Source organism: Mesoplodon bidens (assembly GCF_964165515.1).
Source record: "Mesoplodon bidens genome assembly, chromosome: 9".
Classification (NCBI taxonomy): Eukaryota; Metazoa; Chordata; class Mammalia; order Artiodactyla; family Ziphiidae; genus Mesoplodon; species Mesoplodon bidens.
In genome coordinates this window covers 54,399,639-54,420,005 of record NC_138166.1, presented here as the reverse complement: position 1 = coordinate 54,420,005, position 20,367 = coordinate 54,399,639, and the positions used below count along the sequence as shown (strand labels likewise).

The following is a 20,367-nucleotide window of genomic DNA, read 5'->3' as shown; positions in this document are numbered from 1 at the left end:
TATTACCTCCTTTCCAAGATGGGGAAATTGAGGCTCTGAGTTTATCTAAAATGATCAAACCACATATTTAGTAAGAGGCACAGCCAGCATTAGAATCCAGACCTTACTAGTACATGGTTTAAAAATTAAAACAAAAAAATGTCTTCCATTATAAATGTAATATTTGCTTGTCAGAGAATATTTGGAAGAGTAGCAGGAAGGGGGAAAATGAGCTCATGATTCTGACTTCCAGTGGAAGCCACAGCAACATTCTTGTGTACTCTTTCCAGTCCTTTTACTGTGTATATATATATTTTTAACATCTTTATTGGAGTATAATTGCTTTACAATGGTGTGTTAGTTTCTGCTGTATAACAAAGTGAATCAGCTGTACATATACATATATCCCCATATCTCCTCCCTCTTGCGTCTCCCTCCCACCCTCCCTACCCCACCCCACTCCTCTAGGTGGTCACAAAGCACCGAGCTCCCTGTGCTATGCGGCTGCTTCCCACTAGCTATCTAGTTTACATTTGGTAGTGTATATAATAAATCCATGCCACTCTCTCACTTCTCCCAGCTTACACTTCCCCCTCCCCGTGTCCTCAAGTCCATTCTCTATGTCTGTGTATATTTTTTAATGTAAGTGTGAACACATGGCATATCAAAATGGGTGTATCACCGTTTTAAAAATTAGCATCTTCTGATTTTAAAAGGAAAGCACACACATTATAGAAAACTTGGAAAATACTGAAATGCATAAAGGGAATTAGTCACCTAGAATCCCATTAGCTAAAAATAACCACAGTTAATATTTTCATACATTCCTTTAGTCTTTTCCTATCAATTTTCTTTTTTACATAGTTAAGCTCATAATGTTCAAGATTTTTAAGTATAGTTAGCAAAGGTCTACACGGATGATGACAAGAAGGAACTTGATGACAGGCAGTATTTGCCACTCAAATTATTCAACCAGTTTCCATTTATACAGCCATCAAAATCTCTGTAAGCCTTTAAGCTGTGTTAAGTTTCCACTCAGGAGATTCCTGACATATATTACCAGGTTTGTTTGTTGGTTGTTTTTTTGCATCCAAGTGGGTCTAAACCATTTACATGATGAGAATACTCCACACATAAAGCTTTCAATACCACGTAAAAGCCCTTCTAAAAGAGGGACAACAACGGCTGTAGTCTGATGAAAAGGTTTTAGTAGCTTACAATGAAAAATACATAATGTGCCTTAAACAATTTGCACACTTAAATTTACATAAAAGAGGCTTAGCAAGAAAATAAGGAATGATTAACAATGGCTCAAGGAAGTTCTAAATGGTGTTTAACTGACCAGATCTGATATTAATAACATTCCAAAGAATATATTATCAAAACTAAAAACTTCAGTTGTACATAAAGTAATAAACCTTTACAACAGCTGTTAAGGAAAAGTGGCTGTGTAAGTTTGCACACAATTACTGAAGGCAAAGAGCAAAGGAGAACTCCAGTTGGAATGAATGTGGATTATCTTCATAGGTCTTCCTGCTGATTTAAACACTCATGACGCACTGAATGAACTGAAAGAGAAAAATCAGCGTTACACTGCAGACCTCAGAACGCAGAATACACCCTAGCTTATTTTTAGGCAGCTTACCTTTTGGTATTCTCATTTGAACTGTGGATCTAAAAAAACCTTTTCAAAATAGGAGTAAATGATGAGTGGAAAGGTTCATTTTTTGAAGGAAGCAGTCTAATATAAAACCCAATGTGTTTCTCACATCAAAGCTTCTTACAAGAAGCTCATCTTACCCCAGTGGACAAAGAATTATTTAAATTCCAAATAATATCTTACTCTAGACATGGTCATGATCAAAGGCACCTACTTACAAATACAAGTAACAGTACAGTTTATAGCATTCTATCCCATGGGGAACTTCAGAACTGCAGTCTTAACCCACTATTCTACCAGAGTGCCTTTAAAATGGTTTATTCCCTTAAAATCTGCTTTATTAAAATAAATTCTAGTGTGCCAGTATATGGATGCACAGAAACAGAATATCTGACCCTTCCCTTGCAAATCAGAAACCTCAGTGTAGAAGCATCAGTATTTGCTGTGAAATGTTTGCTTCACCACCAAACACACAGCAGTAGACTCTGCCTTTGCTCTCAGTTTTCTTTTGCATTCTTCCAACACCACTGAGGCCCTGGGCACTGCTAATTCCTGCAGCATTCCTGCAAGGCCGGGCTGATTACCCCTCTTTTCAGGGAAAATGGAACTTGGGTCAGGACGTTCAGATATTCCTTAAGTGGCCCTGCTGAGGCCAAAGCCTATGCACTTTCTGCTCTACAGGCCACCTCTCCGTCCTTGGAAACAGAGCGGGACTGTCACCTGAGAAGTTAATGCACACTGAAGAGAACACACCTTTAAGCAGAAGAAATAAACATGTTTACACACAAGCCTTTTTAAAGTGTACTCGTAACTGCAGCAACTGCTAAACCGAAAATATGTGCATTTTTGTATTTTGTCAGTTCCAAATTTACTGAGACTTACATCATCATACGGGAAATTCACAACACCTTGCTGAGCAGTATCCCGTCTTCGAAAGCTGTCTGTAAAACACCACAGTAAAATTTATGAGTCTTTTTAAGCATTTCATCTGAAATTATAATAGTTAATTATGTTGGCACTGGGTTCAAAATGCAGTAACATTTAAATTGTACAACCAGCCAGCATAAACAAAAGACCAAAGCAAAGAAACCAACTGTACCAATATGAATAGATTTAATATGCAACCAAGTAACACAACATGCAGAAGTTGGCCAACTGTCTTTCTCAACATGGAGCTGGAAGAAAACACCTCATCCCAAAGTCAGTAAAAGCTGCACTGACTTCTGAGATCATTCCTTAATTGTGATGGAAGCACAGAATTTCCAAGTTCTTAATAACATAGATATTGCTTAATTAGGAAATAGATGGATGGAGTCCTTAATATGACAAACAGCTGTGATCATATATTCCACCCATTTGAGCTCTGTCCTATTAAAAGGATTCACTTTAGTAAGAAAATCCACCCTCAAAGTTGTGTCAGGATGCAAAAAAATCATAAAACCAGATATTAAAAAGGGTAAAAAGCTAAAGAGAGGAACGAAACCAGAAAAAAAAATACAAAAGAAAGAAAAAGAATAGAGGGGAGAGAAAAGTAGATTACTGATACAGCTACATTTAAGAAGGACATCTGGGGCTTCCCTGGTGGCGCAGTGGTTGAGAGTCCGCCTGCCAATGCAGGCGACACGGGTTCGTGCCCCGGTCCAGGAAGATCCCACATGCCGTGGAGCGGCTGGGCCCGTGAGCCATGGCTGCTGAGCCTGCGCGTCGGGAGCCTGTGCTCCGCAACGGGAGAGGCCACAACAGTGAGAGGCCCGTGTACCGCAAAAAAAAAAAAAAAAAAAAAGAAGGACATCTGAAACAGAGACCACCATTTAAAATCTTTCCAACAGGAGGAAACAGGAAAGAGCTACCAATGAGTAATTTCACTTTTTTCAAGTATTTCACATTCTGGGGAGAAATCACAGAATACTGCTCATACTCTGATCAAAAACGTATCAGTTAGCTTGTTATGTTTTGAAACATTTTAGTAAAGTTTATTTAGGATTTTTTTTGGCCACGCCGCTGGCTTGGGAGATCTTAGTTCCCCGACCAAGGATCGAACCTGGGCCCTCAGCAGTGAGAGCATGGAGTCCTCACCACTGGACCACCAGGGAATTTAGTTAGGATTATTTTAACGGCAGATTACTTAGTAATGTGAAAAAAATTTCTGAGAAAACAGATATTCTGCCAGACATGCTTAATAGTGATCTCAAAGGACACACCTGTTAGAGCTCGCAGCTTGACGCAGCAGGCGATGTAATCATCGAAGGTGATCTTTCCATTGGTACTATATCGTTTTGCAATTGAATTCACAGCCTGGGGACTCAACCTAAATCCTGAAAGGAAGAAAAATCATCCAGCCAAAAAAGAAAAAAAAATCAAGGATTACAAAAAGACCGTTAAAAATAATCAAGCCCCCCCAAATTTTTAGGACTGAGAGGGCTCATTTAAATTATGAATATGTACTACTTCTACAAATAGAAACCACCTACATGTAGCACTTAGTTTTAGAAATTAAAAAAAAACATTACTTCTACCAATGAACAGAGAGGTGGAGTCAGTCATACCCACCCATTGTTGTCAGGGCCTTCTGCAATTCCTGGGGATCCACTGTTCCACTCCTGTCGCTGTCAAAACTGATAAAGTGTTGTCTCCAGCCGTTTAGTACAGCCCAGAGTTCTTTAAACTCGCTGAAACCCATTGTGCCTGACATATCTCTCTGAACTGTAATCAAGGATTAGCGCATCTTTATTTTGCAACATTTTCTAATGATTAAATCAAAGATCAAGGATAAGGGAATTTAATATTCTTTCTGCTGAAAAGGTTAAAAATGTTATACATTCTTTTGGACATGATAGGACAAGAGACTAATGATATAATAAAAAGGGCCTATGGAGAAAAAGCTCTGAGTACCTATTTCCCCTGGGGAGAAAAGTTAATTGATATGATGTGATTACAAGGGAATAACGAGGCCATTGCGAGCCACCTGTAACAACCAAACTGGGCTGCACTTTCTGGGTGGCCCAGGCTATGCTGCTTGTCCTTCTGTCCGGGGTCCTCTTTAGCCCTAACACTCGCTTGGTAAGCCCTCCCAGACCCACTGTTCTCACTTTTGGAAAATGAGTGGGATGAAAGAACCATACCATCAGCACTAGCTAAACTAGTCTAAGAACTGTGATGTGAAAAATCCCATTGCTTGAAGGCCAGGTTTGAATCATGCAGGATAATCAATGTCACGGTGAAAAAGCCTCCCTGACTGCTCTGGTTTCTATACTTGTTTGTCTTTGATGCTTCCTCAAATTCTTAAATAATGAATGTTCTACTTACTAAACTTCCTTCCTTTTTCACACCAAATACCATCTTGAAAGCTAATGATTTCGGAAAACTTTTTTGTGGTCATTTGTCACTTTGTGTTTACTGGGTATTAATCCTTAGATGAATTCCTTCAGGAAGGATTTTTTTTTTTATCCAGAAAAAATACTCTTGGCCACAATCAAGGTAAAGGATACATCCAGCATTGAAACCATAAGCCGGCAAGTCTCCAGGTTAAAAGCTGTTAAATCAAGAAAAGTACATACATATTAATACAATTTCAAAAATTCACATTACATTGGATACATTCAAATTAATTAGGAATGTGATTATTTATACACTTTTATATGCTGCTCAATCTACATGGAGCTAAATTCATGGAGCTTTGAAGTAGATTTTTTTTTTCCAGCTAGACAGGATTCCTTCCAGAACCCAAATTTGATTTTAACAACTTTAATAGAAATCTTTTTTAAAAGTTTTGCATCGTACTGTTAATATTTTTAGGTGTGATTTATGGTTTTGAAATTGGGGGGAAAAAGTGTCCTTATCTTTATGAAAAGTATACACTGAAGTTATTTGTAGGTGGAATAAATGTTGAGATCTGGAATTTGCTTTAAAAGAACATGGGCAGGATTACAGATAAAACAAGAATGGCAACACATTGATAACTGTTGAAGCTGAGTGATGGGTATACAGGAGTTCACTGTATAATTACCTCTATTTTTGGATAAGCTTAAACTTTTCTATAACATGGTTTTTAAAAAGTATTATATTCTTTCTTGCCTTTGAAACTGTAATATAGTGAGTTCAATTCACCATAATGAACCACAATGTATTATCATCCACCATGGTGAATGGGAGGGTTAGTTTGCTTTGTTCCTACTCACAATTGACTCTAGCTGGTTTTGCTAGTTCTGAGTCTGATCATTTGTTTTTCTTTCTTTTCCCTTTAATGTCAGACACTGAATGGTCACCTCCTACCCCAAACAGCCTACGGCCTCTTTTCATAGACAATAAGATAAATATGCTTGCTAGAATTGTGTGTTAAACAAGAGCATTCTGGACTAAGACCTGATGACCCACTTAGTGATGGCCACTGTTCAGAAACCTTTTTAGTTTACTTACAGTTCAAGGGTGTTCTGAGGGCATTTCCATACCTCACTTAGACAACCAAACTAGAATACACTTATTGGTTAATGGCCTACTGGTACTCTAAGCATTAACAAATTAAAAATAAAGAATTCCTTGCACCTTACCAATGACTTTGAGGAAGTGTTCTGAGGTACAAAGAAGCTGTGAAACTAGAAGGAAGAAGTGACAACGGTCACGTGGGCAAAGCTAGCATAAATTTGACAAGTTTGTTAAGATGCACACAGAATTAACATTTTTTACAGCTGTTACTAGCTTCATTTTTATCTCTAACAAAAGTGAATTTAAAACACAACTAAGCTAACTCTTATTACTGTAATGTCTCCGAACATTACAAACTAGAGGTTTTCTACTTTTAATAGATTCCTCTGTTTGGCATATCCTGGAACCCTGAAATAAAAGGTTGGGGGCTGTTCCTATTTTGGTCCTTCAACCTCCATCTGATCCACAGAGACAGTTCTCTGAGGTGAGAGGAGGCAATACTTTTCTGCACTTTTGAGAAAGAGTTGGTTGGTTCTTCATTCTGATTTTTAAGTTCTGTGGAAGTATGAAGTCTCTCTAGTGGAGACCAGAGGTTCTCAAACCTGGGTGCTTATCAGAATCACCCAGAGGCTTTAAAAGATCCTGACACCTGGGCTGCACCACAGAACAAATATTATTTTTTCAGCTTTATTGAGATATTATTGACATATAACATTGTGTAAGTTTAAGGTATACATTGTAATGATTTTCTATATGTATATACTGCAAAATGATTACCATAATAAGGTTAATTAACACATCCATCACCTCACATAGCTACCTTTTGTGTGTGTGGTGAGAAGTTTTAAGATGTACTCTCAACAACTTTTGTTAAGTATAGTCACCACCACCACAGAACAATTAAATCAGAATCTGACTATGGGACTCAGGCATTAGTTTTGTTTTGTTTTGTTTTGTTTTTAAAGCTTCTCAGATGATTGTAGTGAGTAGTCAAGATTGAGACCACTCTTCTACTCCAAGTGTGATTCCTGGACTAGCTGTTATTAATATCACCTGGGAGCTTTTGTTTCTTGTTTTTTTCTTTTCGTTTTTCTTTTTGTGGTTTGATGGTGTATGGTCAGGCCACTCAAGATGGCTCTTCTCTTGCTCTCTGTACATTCTCTGCCCGACCAGGGCCTGCGTCACCTATACCCTACGCACAGGACTGACCTTCCTAAGTACTTGCCCTGGGCCCCAGCTGGTGACTGTTCTTATCAAAGGGGCAGTGAGTGCCCCTCTGCTGGCTTCCCTGGTAACGAATGAGCCCACCTGAGGTAACCCCGCCTTATAACTGGCAGTCTCCCCTTCCCCTCTGGAGTGTCCTGCCCACCTTCTGCTGCACACGGTGGGGTGTTGCTCCAGGACCTTGCTTCAGATGTATAAGCTCCCCCATCCATTAAACCACTGATGTCTCTGTTGCTGACTCCGGGCTCTTTCTTCTGTCTTAAAACTGGGCAAGTGCAGGCCTTGTAACAGATGGTTTTCTTTTGTATTAACGCTTGTGTTCAGTTCTTTTTGGTTTTTGTGAATCTACTGTATGTTTCTGATTTGTGGTTACCCTGTTTTTCAAGTATGTTAACCCACTACTATATCTAGTTTCTTTAGACTGATAGTCATACAGGCTCAAATACATTCTGAAAAAAAAGAACACATTTTCTTACTGTCCTCCCCCACATTTTATGATTTTGATGTCCTCTTTTACATCTTCATGTTTATCCTTTTGCTGTTCTTTGTAGTTATCATCACTTTAAAATATATTTTGGATTTTTTTTTTAATCTGGATACTGGCTTATTTAAATGATTTACTTTCCAATTGTGCTTTTCTCTTTCCTATAGATTCTTGCTTCTTTTCTTTTTAGAGTAGACCTTTCAATATATCTTTTAGGATATGTTTTGTATTGCTGTATTCTTTTAGTTTTTGCCTGTCTGAGAAATCCTTTCTCTCTCCTACTCTAAATAATCATCTTGCTGGGTAGAGTATCCTAGTTTGCAGGTTTTTCCCTTTCAAGACTGAATGTATCATGCCACTCCCTTCCAGCCTGCAAAGCTTCTGTAGAGAAATCAGCAGATAGCCTTATGGGTGTTCCCTTGTAATTAACTCTTTGTTTTTCCTCACCTGGGAGCTTTTAGAACTGCAGCATCTCAGCCCTTAACATAAACCAACAAAATCAGAATCTGCGCTTTTAACGAGATCCCCAGGGGATATATATTCATATTAAAGCTCAACCTGAACCAGCAGGCCCAACCTGTTTAGAGATGCAAATTCTCAGGTCTCACCCCAGATCCTAAAGAGAAATGCTAGAGCAGGGCCCGCGATCTGGTTTTAGCAAACCTTCCAGGTGATGCTGCAGCTGCTGCAGTGTAAGGACTACTGCTCCAGAGGGCCTGACACCACAGGACAGGGCCAACTGTGTCTGGATGTAAAGCGAGGCTTTTGGCGGCCAGGAAGCAGCCAGTCCCTGTCTCCCAGGTCTATGAATGACACCATTACCCACTCAGCCCCCTGAGCCAGAAACCTGAGAAAGTCCACAATTCCCTCTCCCTTGACCTTTGATCACCTTCCGAACAGCCTTAGGATCCATCCAACTCCAGTCCCACTGTCCTATCCCCAGTGTAGTCAGCACTTCTCTCATCTGTTTGACTCCAAGGGCCACCTAACTGGTATCCCTGACTCCCCACATTCCCCACACCCATACTCCTCAATTTGGTCTTTCTCATACAGCCAGGGAAATAGGTGCTCTTCTACTTAAGACTCAGTGGAGGTGTTCCACTGCACTCAGGATAAAGTCCAAACACCTTAATTGGCATATAAGGTCATACACATATTTTCTCAGTTCAGCTCCTTTCCTACTGTTCATTCAACCCCATAAGCTACCTCTGGTCAATTTCTCTCAGTTTCTTGATTGAACCATCCTCCCTCTCATCTCTGGGTACACACTGTTCTGTCTGCCTGGAACACAGCTTCCCTACCTCACTCACTTCTTGGTCTGCATCATTTCTGCTCAACTTTCATTTCTCCTCAGTTGAGGTATCGATTCTGCAAGGAAAACTTTCCTGACCTCTGTCTGGGTTACTGGCCCCTCTGATGTGACCCCACAGCTTACAGTAAAAGGTAAACCCTTTACCTACCCCAGCGCTTTTCACCGTGTTCCCGAGGCACTGTTGGCGCTTGCAGACCCCAGCACCTACCACGTGGTAGGTGTCCATTAGAAATGTGTTGGTTGGCCAAATGAATGAACACGTGAGACTGAATTCTCATCCCTATGCAGGAAGCTGTATACCCCTCTCAAAGAGCCTAAGGAGGATATGGTTTTTAAACGGACTCTTCTGATTTTCACTGATACTTAAAAGTAATGTATAATCCCTTAGGTAAATATCAATCTTTCTTAAGTCAGAATTCAAATATGGGTATATGATTTTTCCATTTTAGGGAGTCTTCTATACTCATTAATTCATCAAATGCCTATTAAATATTCATTATGTGCAGGGCTCAGGGTACCAGGGACATTGGAGATACAAACGTGACACTGGAACCTGGCCCAGCTGACAGTCTAAAGTTAAAGATAAGTCATGTGCACAAGGTAGAGGATGGTAAGCCATAATGGAGGCACCAAAAACTACCAGATGTTGAGGAGAGGCTCCTTCTTGGTAAGAAAGACTTCATAGAAGCAGCAGCATTTAAGCCAAGTTTTGAACAACAGAAAAGATTTGGGACATCTGGCGACAACCATGTAGAGCTAGGGACCTGCATAAGCAGAGAGAAGCAGTGAAGTCTGGACAGGCAAAGGAAGTGGGAGAGATTACCGTCAGATGAGGCTGCATCACTGAAGAGACTGGATTCCTGGGAGGCTGTCTGGCTTTTGTTTTATATGGGCACCATGGAGCTACTCAGGATTTTTAGAGGAGGACAGTGAAAGGTTAGAGCTCTTTGCCAGGGAGAACAGAAATCTGGTCCTCTTTTGTGAGAGGACTGAGAAGGGAGGGAATGAGGTAGGCAGTGAACAAAACAGAAAAGTCACCATTCTGGGCAGTTCCAATGAGTTAGAACACTGACATCTAATACGTTTGGGTGAGGAGAACTCTTGTTCAATGTTAATAGTATTTTTTTTTCCCCAGAAAGAGCTTTTACTAATGCTAATCCTATTTTAAATAATTTCAAAAGAATCTTTGTTATAATTTTATCTTGACTCTCTATCTCCTTTCTCCTGTTCATTCTGCTAAAATACCTCAAACAACTTTTCTTCTAGTGGAAATCCACAACGTAACAGACCTAGCAGGAAATTCCCACCTGCAGTTGTTTCTCTCAACCTTACCACAGAGGAACAACCACTACACTCAAGGAAAAAAGAGCAACTTCCCTCATCAGCGCCACCTCTAGGCATGACTGCTCCCTCTTAAACTGGTTAAGAAGGTGCCATAGGTGTCTCTATCCCCCCTGCCACCCCTAGCGCCCGTCCGCACTTTCTGGCTTGGAAGCTGGGTTGAAAAGACCAATGGCTGTATAACTTCTGCATTACAACACTCTGACATCTCACAACCAAGATGGTTTTGTGGTTCATTACAGCCTCCATAACCAGATGACAGCAAGCAAATTAATTCAATCACATGATCCAGATGATTCAGGATATGTCTTTTCTATAACTCAGTGATCTAAGATCATTAGTAAATGTAGCTTTCTCAAATGAAATTTTTAAAAACACTGCTCTCCAAGGATATACTGCCCACTTTGTTCGATTTGAAAACCGGCCACACCTCTTCTACTGAAAGGGTGTAGAGTAATAGTCTATGTTGTGACATGGCTCACTTCTGTAAACCCTGCTATTAGACCTTCTTTGTTCACCAGCTCCAACTGCTTGAGGTTAAATGTATTGCCTACAATAGTTTAAATGTATTGCCTACAATAGTTTAAAAAATAATAATTCCCTAATCTAGAAAAGGGCTTCTTTTGTTTAGGACCAGGGTAGATGACAGAAATGCAAAAGGTTCCTCTTTTGTATTAATTCCCACAACTAGGAAATGTTAATTGGATACTGAAGGATGATAAAAATGGATATGCAAGTAGTTTAAAAGAGAGCCATCTAGTAACTGTGCCGTATCAAACAGTCAAAAGTGGCCACTACGGGTCCTCAAGTGTGAATTCTAGTTTGAGTGTTTTTTTTTTTTCTTAAGGGATCTTAGTTCCCAACCAGGGATCAAGCCCGGGCCCACTGCAGTGAAAGCACCGAGTCCTAACCACTGGACCGCCAGGGAATTCCCTAGTTTGAGTGTTTTAATTCACAGCTTACTGGGAAGTTGAGGCTTCGATCTGATGTTCTGTCTCAATTAACAACTGGCAGAGAAGTTGGTAGGTCATGTACATTAGCCAAGACACTATTCTCTATCATGGTCAAGACATGATTTGAAGAGCAGCATGTGGCATGTGTGGGATGCAGCATCTTGGCAGGAATTCTCTCTCTGCAGCTCATGCAGAGTCAAAAGGCAGGAAGCAGGTGTAAGTACAGGGGCAGGCTGTGAGGAAACTGGGGGGTGGCAGGAAGGAGGACTACTGTAAGGAGTTTAGAAATTAGGAAGGGCACGTCTTACTTAGCCTGATGTAGAAAGAGGAAAGAGCTGGGGGATGTCAAGGTGAGCGTTCATGCTGCCAGGAGTTGAGACCAGGAGTGCAGAACTGGCTCCCTGAGGACTAGGGGTTGGGGACCAGGCACCGGGGAAAAGGGAGGGTAGGACCAACTACTCAGAACTAGGCATGCAGGACAGGCCACTCGGGGGCCAGGTGCACAGGACCAGCCACTCAAAGCCCTAAGTGCCACCAGGCTCAGAGACAGAATAAGCTCTTGGCAAACAGTCAGCAGTGAATGTTAGGTCCTATCATTAACAACACCTGACCTGGTGGATTTCATTTCAGCACCTTACCTCATTTTCTGAGGAGGCCATATAGACTGTCATTGGTTTGAATGGTTCCAGATACATGGAACCCATATCCAAGAAACCCACTAAATCGGTGGGTAGTGTGGAATGATTCAGTAAGAACTGTTCTCAAATTAACATTTTGAAATACAAAAGAACCAACCGAATTCAGCTTTTGAAATTCTTAACTTTGCTGGATCAGAAAAGCTCAGATTCCTTGAAGGCTATAATAATCACAAGTAACATCTGAAATATGAAACACAGGAGTATTTCTAGAGACACTTTGGGCCTCCTAACTTACGTTTGTATCCTCCAGCAATGCCCGACTGTGTCAGGCATCTCTGCAATTCATCAGCATCTATTTGTCCATCCTTTAAAAAAAAAAAATAGGAAAAGGAATCACAATCATGATTTGTACTTTCTAGTTCTTTGTTTACATTCAGTATTCAGTGTAGCAATAATGGTAAGGACAATGAATATTATCATGCATGAGACTTTTTTTAAAGGAATGCCTGCTAAAAGTAGGCATTCTTTTTCCTCAGTCTACTTCCCATAACAATTTAAGTACAGAAAGAAAGACAAATTGTTATGGCCTCTTCCATAAATGTATAATTAGGGCCATAAACAAAAAATACATTTCTTAATACCTAGGTAAAGTGGGCATTCAATTTCAGGCTTTATTTTAAATAATCATTATACAAGAATTAACCAAGTCTGAAAGCTGCTTACACCTATACTTTAGATGAAATGATGAAAAGGTATTGGTAGTACTAAATTCCCGAATTAGACTTGGCATAAATGTTCTCAAGTATAAGATTCCTCTTTTAATAAAACAGTGAGGTGAATTCAGTTTCTTCCACTGAGACATGATATTTTTAAATGTATGAAGAAAACTAGTTTCTGTCTTGAACTACTCTCAGTCTGAGCTAGGGATCTGCCAAAGCAAGCATTTTAAAATAAAATTATTTATGTAGTTGATTAAAAGTCTTATTACTCTTTCTAGCTTTTTTTTTGTCGGGGTGTGTGGAGAGCAGGGTATACAGATGACATCAGTAAGTGAAAAGTCTGGTTCCCACAGAAAGCGTCCTCTGTGATCACCTTTGCTTATGATGTGATGAACTGGGTTTTTTTTATCACGATTATACCTGGGAGACAGAGGTTCCCCGTGCTTATTCACCGGCTGACCTAGGTCAGAACTAGATACATGTTATTTTTAGGGATTTTAAAATAAAATTCCTCAAGTCCATGACTATTATATGTTCTAGACGAGGGGCATGATCAATAATGTGAAAAACGATGGGCATGCTGCTGCAGGCCAGGGCTGCTGAAAACTAAGCAGGGGGGGTCACTTACATGGCTGCAGGCACAGGCAGTCTAAGAATAAGGAGTCTTGAGCTTTGCCGTGTCTTGTGGTTTCAAAGATACTGATCACTAACAGATGAAGCAGATACTTAAGGGGCAGCTCTTTCAGTTTTAGACTCAATTTTCCAGTGTTTCTCAAACGGTATTTCTTAGAGTGCTATTCTAAAAGGTGGTTGTAGGTTGTTATTCCATAACAGTCTAAGGCATTTTCACATTAAGATTGTGTTACTTCTAGCTTTTGATCAAAACAAAGCTAAGGTGAATTCATAAGCACAGACACCCCCTCTGGACATGTTTGGGTTATATCAACAGCATATTTACCATATACATTCACTGACCTGGGAGCTGGGGAAGGGGCCTCCCTCAAGATGCACTACCGCCTGTCATATGACTTAGAATGTAAAGAAGTGAATGGTCTTGGGGTGCTGACCTTAATTCTCTCTCTGGGTCAACAGACCACAACACCTGATAAGGACATGGAAGACTTGACCTGGTAACAGCATCTGCATCAAAGAGGAACTAAACTGTTCAGAAGATTAACTTCCTGATAGTAAGAAGAATATAGTACCTTTCTTAATTTTTTTTTTTTTTTTTTTGCGGTACGTGAGCCTCTCACTGTTGTGGCCTCTCCCGTTGCGGAGCACAGGCTCCGGACGTGCAGGCCCAGCGGCCACGGCTCACGGGCCCAGCCGCTCTGCGGCACATGGGATCTTCCCAGACCGGGGCACAAACCTGTGTCCCCTGTATCGGCAGGCATACTCCCAACCACTGCGCCACCAGGGAAGCCCACCTTTCTTATTTTGAAGCTGGTGGGTTTTTACCATACACACCTATTTCCTAAGGGGGTAACTGACTAACAATCAAACTCTACCCAAAGAAAGTGTTCCCTAGAATCTGGCTACAGAATTACTAGTACCACATGCTTTTAATTGTACAAAGAAGGTTTTAATGTTCAGCAGATCTGGTATTTCTTCTCTGGAAACCACTATGGACCCTGACAATTCAGTTCTGAAGACATCTTTCTACCTTACATATCTTCAAAGCACATTTATACTAGCCTGTTCTGTTGAATCTGACCCTAATTCAATCACAAGTTTAGTTCTGAATGTAACATAAACACGAGTAACCCTTTGTCCTAATTCGTTCTGAATATTCAAAAATAAGTAACTGCCTATGAACTTCTCTTTTTTTTTTCTTGTGCAGAAGCAAAGGAATTATTTTCCAGAGGAAAGGCTGTTTTTCTGTGCCACTATAACAAAGGTTAATACAAATGTAGAATCTGACAGTCCTTTAATGTTAAAGGGAAAAGCTAACCTGTCCAGCTACAGCAGCAAAGTAACCATACAGCGGATCCTGAGTTTGTCCGGGAAACGCAGGCCCTCCGGGAGCCCCTCCATACTGTAAGATAGGAAACAAACGCATCATTCCGCTGACCAAGTTTTATTCTTTCACCACTGAATGCCTCATGCAAAGCCAGGCAATTGCCAGGCCTTCGCTGTCAGTCGTTTGCCACCTGGAACTCTCTACCTGCAATCACTCCTCCCCTTTCTCCCATTCTCACCCCGTTATAATTTAAAAACCGGCAGCTAGGATCAAAATGAGTAGTCTTGACAGTGACATCAGAGTAAGTGAAGCAACTTTACAAATCCCCATTAACCCGCAGGCTACTGAGATAAACGAAACCTGGGCATGCAACTTACATTTTTCTAGCGTTTACGGTATTTTTAAAGCGTTTTGAGACAGGTGTAGCCTCGGGAGGGGTGAGGTGGGTCAAGGCGAGGGAACTTTCTCTTTTGGAAACAGTTCCCACGACGACGCGCATCCCTGACGCAGGGCGAGGCGGCCTTCCTCCCGGAGGTCTTTGACTCTAACGGACTTTCCCTGACTTTCCTGTTTTTCCCACTTTCTTTCAGAGAGGGAGAGGTGGACCGCAGGACCATTCTAGATTAAAATGGCTGTTGCTCTCAGGGAAGGCGGAGAGGAAGGCAACACCCCGTGTGCACTATTTCACGCCGCGGATCCGGGAGTCACAGGGTGGGCTTCTTGGGTCAAAACCACCCGCGCCCCGGCCCCGCGCAGCCAGCCGGGGGTTGAAGGGACAGAGGGAAAGAGGGCGCTGGAGACAGAGGCCGGTCGGCAGGGGCCCGGGGCGAGGCGGCTGGCAGGGCGGGGGCGCCCGGGAGCCGCCCCGGCGGAGTCGCCACGTGTGGCCTCTCGGCGACCCCGGCGTCCAGGGGTCGCACCCCGGCCGCGAGCCCGGGCGGGCAGCACTCACCCCGCCTGCGTAGTAGCCGCCGCCGGCGCCAGGGTGCCCGGGGTACGCCATGCTGCCCTCTGTGCCGCAGCCCTGCGCCTGCCGCCTCCCCGCCGCGGCCGCCTCGGGCCGCACCACCGGAGCCCACGGGGGACGCGCTTCAGGCCCGCCGTCCCTGCCAGGCTCCACTTCCGGCCCCTCGCCCCCTCCTGCGCTCCGCCCGGCCTTTGGTGTTTACGTACTCAGGCCCTGACGAATCGGAGGTCCGGTAAGTGACTTCAGACCCGCGATACAATTCGCACCTGGGACTCTCCTCCCTTCGAAACGAATGGCACGTTCCGACACTAACCCAGTTCCCGGGGTATTCTTTTTCTCTTCCTGCTTGGACATGTTCTGTTACGCTTTTTATTTTAAATAACTTTACTGGACAGGCCTACGGCCTCTAAGCAGAGTGCGGTATTGGGGGAAGGGGCTGAAGGCTTTAGGGCAGCTCTTAGATGCTTTCGGGGAAAGGAGACGTCGTCGAAAAATCAAAATTTGAAAGCGCCCTCGGGAAACTGGAATAAACTCGAGGAACAGAGAGCGGGGAGCGTTGGCTGGCGGTTGCACATACCCCTGAACAATACGGCGTGTTTCCTTCCTAGGGGACACTGTCATCTCCTGGCTAAGCTGGGTGTGACTCGGCCATGGCCTGGGGAGTATAGAGAGCATTTACTGGGCAGGGCAGCCTCGCCCAGATTGTTAATAGAAATTGAGTTGTTTGAATTATCTGGATGATTTAGGCAAAACAGTCCCATTCTCCAAAATTACTCAGCTGCTTTTTATGCAAGAAAAGTTTAGCGCAAGCTGAGAGTGTGCTGGTAAATATTCAGGAGGGTGAGAGAGCTGGAACTTGGAACTTCACTCAGTTGATTCAGGAAACAGTTTTCTTTACTTCACACAGTTTTCTTTTTCACCTAAACAGTTTGAAGCAATTCAGATGTGAGATTTTTGCTTGGTTTTGTTTCAGGTAATTTGAATCACGCAGAATGTTTTTCTGAATTTTAACGTTTTAAGAAATGCAATAACGAGCAAGGTTCGCAGTATTTGCTATGGAGGTTGCACAGAAAAATTGAATGAGTCATGAACATTTAACAAATATTGGAGCACCCGCTGTGCGAGGTTCTGTGCTTGTTCACCGTGGTGGAGTGGTGGACCGGGTTCCTCCATACTGAGTTCCTGGTCTGTGTTCTCACTAGGGTCATTGTTTTCCTCTTATGTATAAACTTCCCTCTCAAGTCCTCTTTTTGGATACCCAAATGCTAAAAGCCAAAGTCCTGAATTGTGAGAAAATTCTAATAGTCCCTGTTGTCTTATATCAAGTAAACTATATATTACTTGCTTTGTGTTTGATTCAGGAAGTTGACTACTGTTTTCAAATGCCACAGCCATCATCAACGTAGATTAGACATATGAGTCCTTTGGCCTATGTAGAGTTTTTGGTTTTTTTTCTCCCTACTATTTTTTATTGTGGTAAGAGCACAACATGAGATCTACCAGCCTAACAAATTTTTAAGTGTACCATGCACTATTGTTAAAAGCATGCAGTGTTGTACAGAAGATCTCCAGAACGTTTCCTCTCACATGACTAAAAATCTATACCAGTGAACAACTCCCCATTTCCTCCTCTCAGCCCCTGGCAACCACGATTCTACTTTGTTTCTATGAGTTTGACTACTGTAGATGCCTCATGTAAGTAGAATCATGCAATATTTGTCTTCTTGTGATTGACTTGTTTCACTTAGCATAATGTCCTTGAAGTTCAATCATGTAAAATATTATAGGATTTCCTTCTTTTTTAAGGCTGGATAACAATGTATTGTATGTACATACTACGTTTTAAAAATCCATTCATGCATAGATGGACATTTGGGCTGCTGCCACATCTTGCTTACTGTGAATAATGTTGCCGTGAACATGGGTGTAAAATCTCTTTGAAATCCTGTTTTTAATTATTTTGAATATATACCCAGAAGTGGGGTTGCTAGATCATATGGTAGTTTTAATTTTCTGAGGAACTTCCATACTGTTTTCATAGCAGCCTCACCATTTCTAATTCCCACCAATAATGTGCAGGAGTTCCAATTTCTCCAAATACTTGCCAACGCTTATTGTCTATTGTTTTTGTTTTGATAATAGACACCCTGACAGGTATGAGGTGATATCTCATTGTGGTTTTGATTTGCATTTCCCTGATAATTATTGACATTGAACATTTTCCCATATACCTGCTGTTCATTTGTTTGTCTCTTTTGTAAAAATGTCTATTTAAGTTTTTAGCACATTTTTAAATTGGGTTATTAGGTGTTTTTTTTTTTTTTTTTTTTTTACCATTGAGTTGTGAGAGTTCCTTATGTATTTTAGAGACGAACTCCTTGTCAGATATATGGTTTGCGAATATTTCCTGCCATTCCATGGGTTGCCTTTTCATTCTGTTGTTTCTTTTGCTGTGCAGAAGCTTTTTAGTCTGATGTAGTCCTACTTATTTATTTTGTTTTTGTTGCTTGTGCTTTTGGTGTCATAGCCATGAAATCATTGCCAAGACCGATGTGACAAAGCTTTCCCCCTAAGTTTTCTTCTAGAAGTTTTACAGTTTTAGGTCTTACATTTAAGTCTTTAATCCATTTTGACTTGAGTTTTGTGTATGGTGTAAGATAGGGGTCCAATTTCATTCTTTTGCATGTGGATATCCAGTTTTCCCAGCACCATTTGTTGAAGAGGCCATCCTTTCTCTATTGTGTAATTTTGGCATTCTTGTCCAAGATCAGTTGACTGTATATGCATGGATTTATTTCTGGGCTCTCTATTCTGTTCCTTAGCCTCTGTTTTGAAGTCTGTTTCTTCCAACTGTAAGGAATAGAGGTGAGTGCTGAATTCAAAGTTGAGTGTAAGCTCCTCCAAGACTCAAGTTTGAAAGAAGTATATAGCATAAAAAATATTTGTAAGAATGCAGAACTAGTTTTATGGATAAGCATCTATGTTCATTGTCATTTCAGTTGTCTTTAACACCTTCCTACTGCCCCGCTGCTAAAGAATTGAATTTAATGGAGTGCTACAAATGAAATTCTCACAATTATTGCTAACAAATTGGTAAGCTGCTGCTGCTTTAGTTTATGAAAAAATTTGTGGCAACTAATAGTAACAGACACATATATAGTACTTAATATGTGCCAGACCCTCTTCTAAGCGCTTTATATATTTGCTTAATTCTCATAAAACCCCATGAGATGGATGCTTTTATCATCCTCTATATCCAGTTGAGGGTACAGAGGAGGTGAGAGAACTTGCCCAGAGCTAAATTATGCTACCAGGCTGTCTGGCTCCTGGAGTCTGTGCCCCACATCAGGGGGCAGCAAACTTTGTAAAGGGCCAGATAGTAAATAAATTAGGTTTTGTGGGACGTACAGTCTCTGTAGCAACTACTCAGTTCTGCCCCTGTACCATGCAAGCATCCATAGACAATACACAAATGAATGGCTGTGGCTTTGTTCCAGTACAACTTTATTTATGGACACCAGAATTTGCATTTCATACAATTTTCATATGTCATGAAATATTACTCTTTATTTTATTTTTTCAATTATTAAAAAAAAGTATGTATCATTTAGGTCCCAGGTGTATAAAAGCAGGAAGTGGGCCAGATTTGTTCCTTGTGTAGTAGTTTGCCAACCATTGTTGCAAACCGCAAACACTGTTGCAAACCCCTCCAGGATTCTGGTTTATGACTCTGGGAGAATAGCATGTTAGCAAATGATTATTGGTTTCAGATAAAGCTTATAGGTACTGGTGGCTGAGTTACCCTGAGAAATGCTGACCTCCCTGGGGTAGGATCCTATGTATAGAGTGGCTTCCAGTAAGATGGTCAGAAGGAAAACTGTGACTCATTGGTCTCAGTCTTGCCCTTTGTAGTAGCAGCCAGGGGCGTGCACCATGACAAAGCTGGATGCAAAGCTAGCTTTTAAATGTTATTCATGTAACGTGGATTCTTTATTTATGGCTGAGTATTGCCAAGCCTAAAAAAAAAATCAGGAAAAAATAAAGATTCAGTAAGAACTCTACAAGGATAGAGGTGAATACAGACAATTTACTTTTATGGTTTTGATATTCATTCCAATGGAAGGGGTGAAAGTGGAGAGTGAGAGAAAAGAGCAGCTTTACTAAGTTCTTGGTTTGTGCCAAGTGTTGGCTTAGGTACTTCCCTATGGTTGCACTTCAAGAACATCACCTTGGAAAAGAGATGCAATTATCCACATTTTATAGATGAGGAAATTGAGGTATAGGTAACTTCCCCAAGGTTACAGACCAGGTCTTGAGCCCAACTGATTTATCCAACTCTAAAGCATGGGTGTTTAAAATGTAAACAAACTACAAAGATGCTAAACCAAGCTTACATTTTCCTCATCATTGTGCCGCTTCCTGAGGAATTTGGGCAGAAGAGGGGCTGCCAGAGAAGAATCTTAGGGGTAGAAAAACCCTCCAAAATTTATAAGAATCAGCCTTGGGCAAGAACACAAATCATCAAAGAAATAGTTCAGAGCGAGAGAATCCACTCTTTGTGTCTGTTTTAATTTTGAACCAAATAAAAACCCCAGTGGAATAAGAACTCATTCTTATCTTATCCCTATGGCTTCAAATCACAGAATCCTAGATATGGACACTAATAATCCTCACGTCATTTAAAGAAACTCAGTAACAGAGCACCCGA

The 20,367-nt window shown here is 41.3% G+C and overlaps 1 protein-coding gene across 2 annotated transcripts; it reads right to left on the bottom strand.

Moving 5' to 3' along the window:
• Positions 1–1,170: 1,170 nt before the first annotated feature.
• On the bottom strand, positions 1,171–15,816 carry SRI (sorcin). Of its 2 annotated transcripts, XM_081244975.1 has the most exons (9): positions 15,645–15,816; positions 14,684–14,767; positions 12,309–12,378; positions 6,187–6,231; positions 5,128–5,171; positions 4,190–4,337; positions 3,841–3,954; positions 2,522–2,580; positions 1,171–1,547 (listed from the first exon to the last, which is right to left on the bottom strand). In XM_081244975.1, exons 1-9 carry the CDS (start codon positions 15,693–15,695, stop codon positions 1,521–1,523), a joined length of 642 nt encoding a protein of 213 aa, XP_081101101.1. In that variant the 5' UTR covers positions 15,696–15,816; the 3' UTR covers positions 1,171–1,520. The 2 variants fall into 2 exon arrangements, with proteins under 2 accessions (XP_081101101.1, XP_081101102.1); XM_081244976.1 differs by lacking the exon at positions 6,187–6,231 and having other exon boundaries at positions 15,645–15,814.
• Between the last annotated feature and the right edge of the window lie 4,551 nt (positions 15,817–20,367).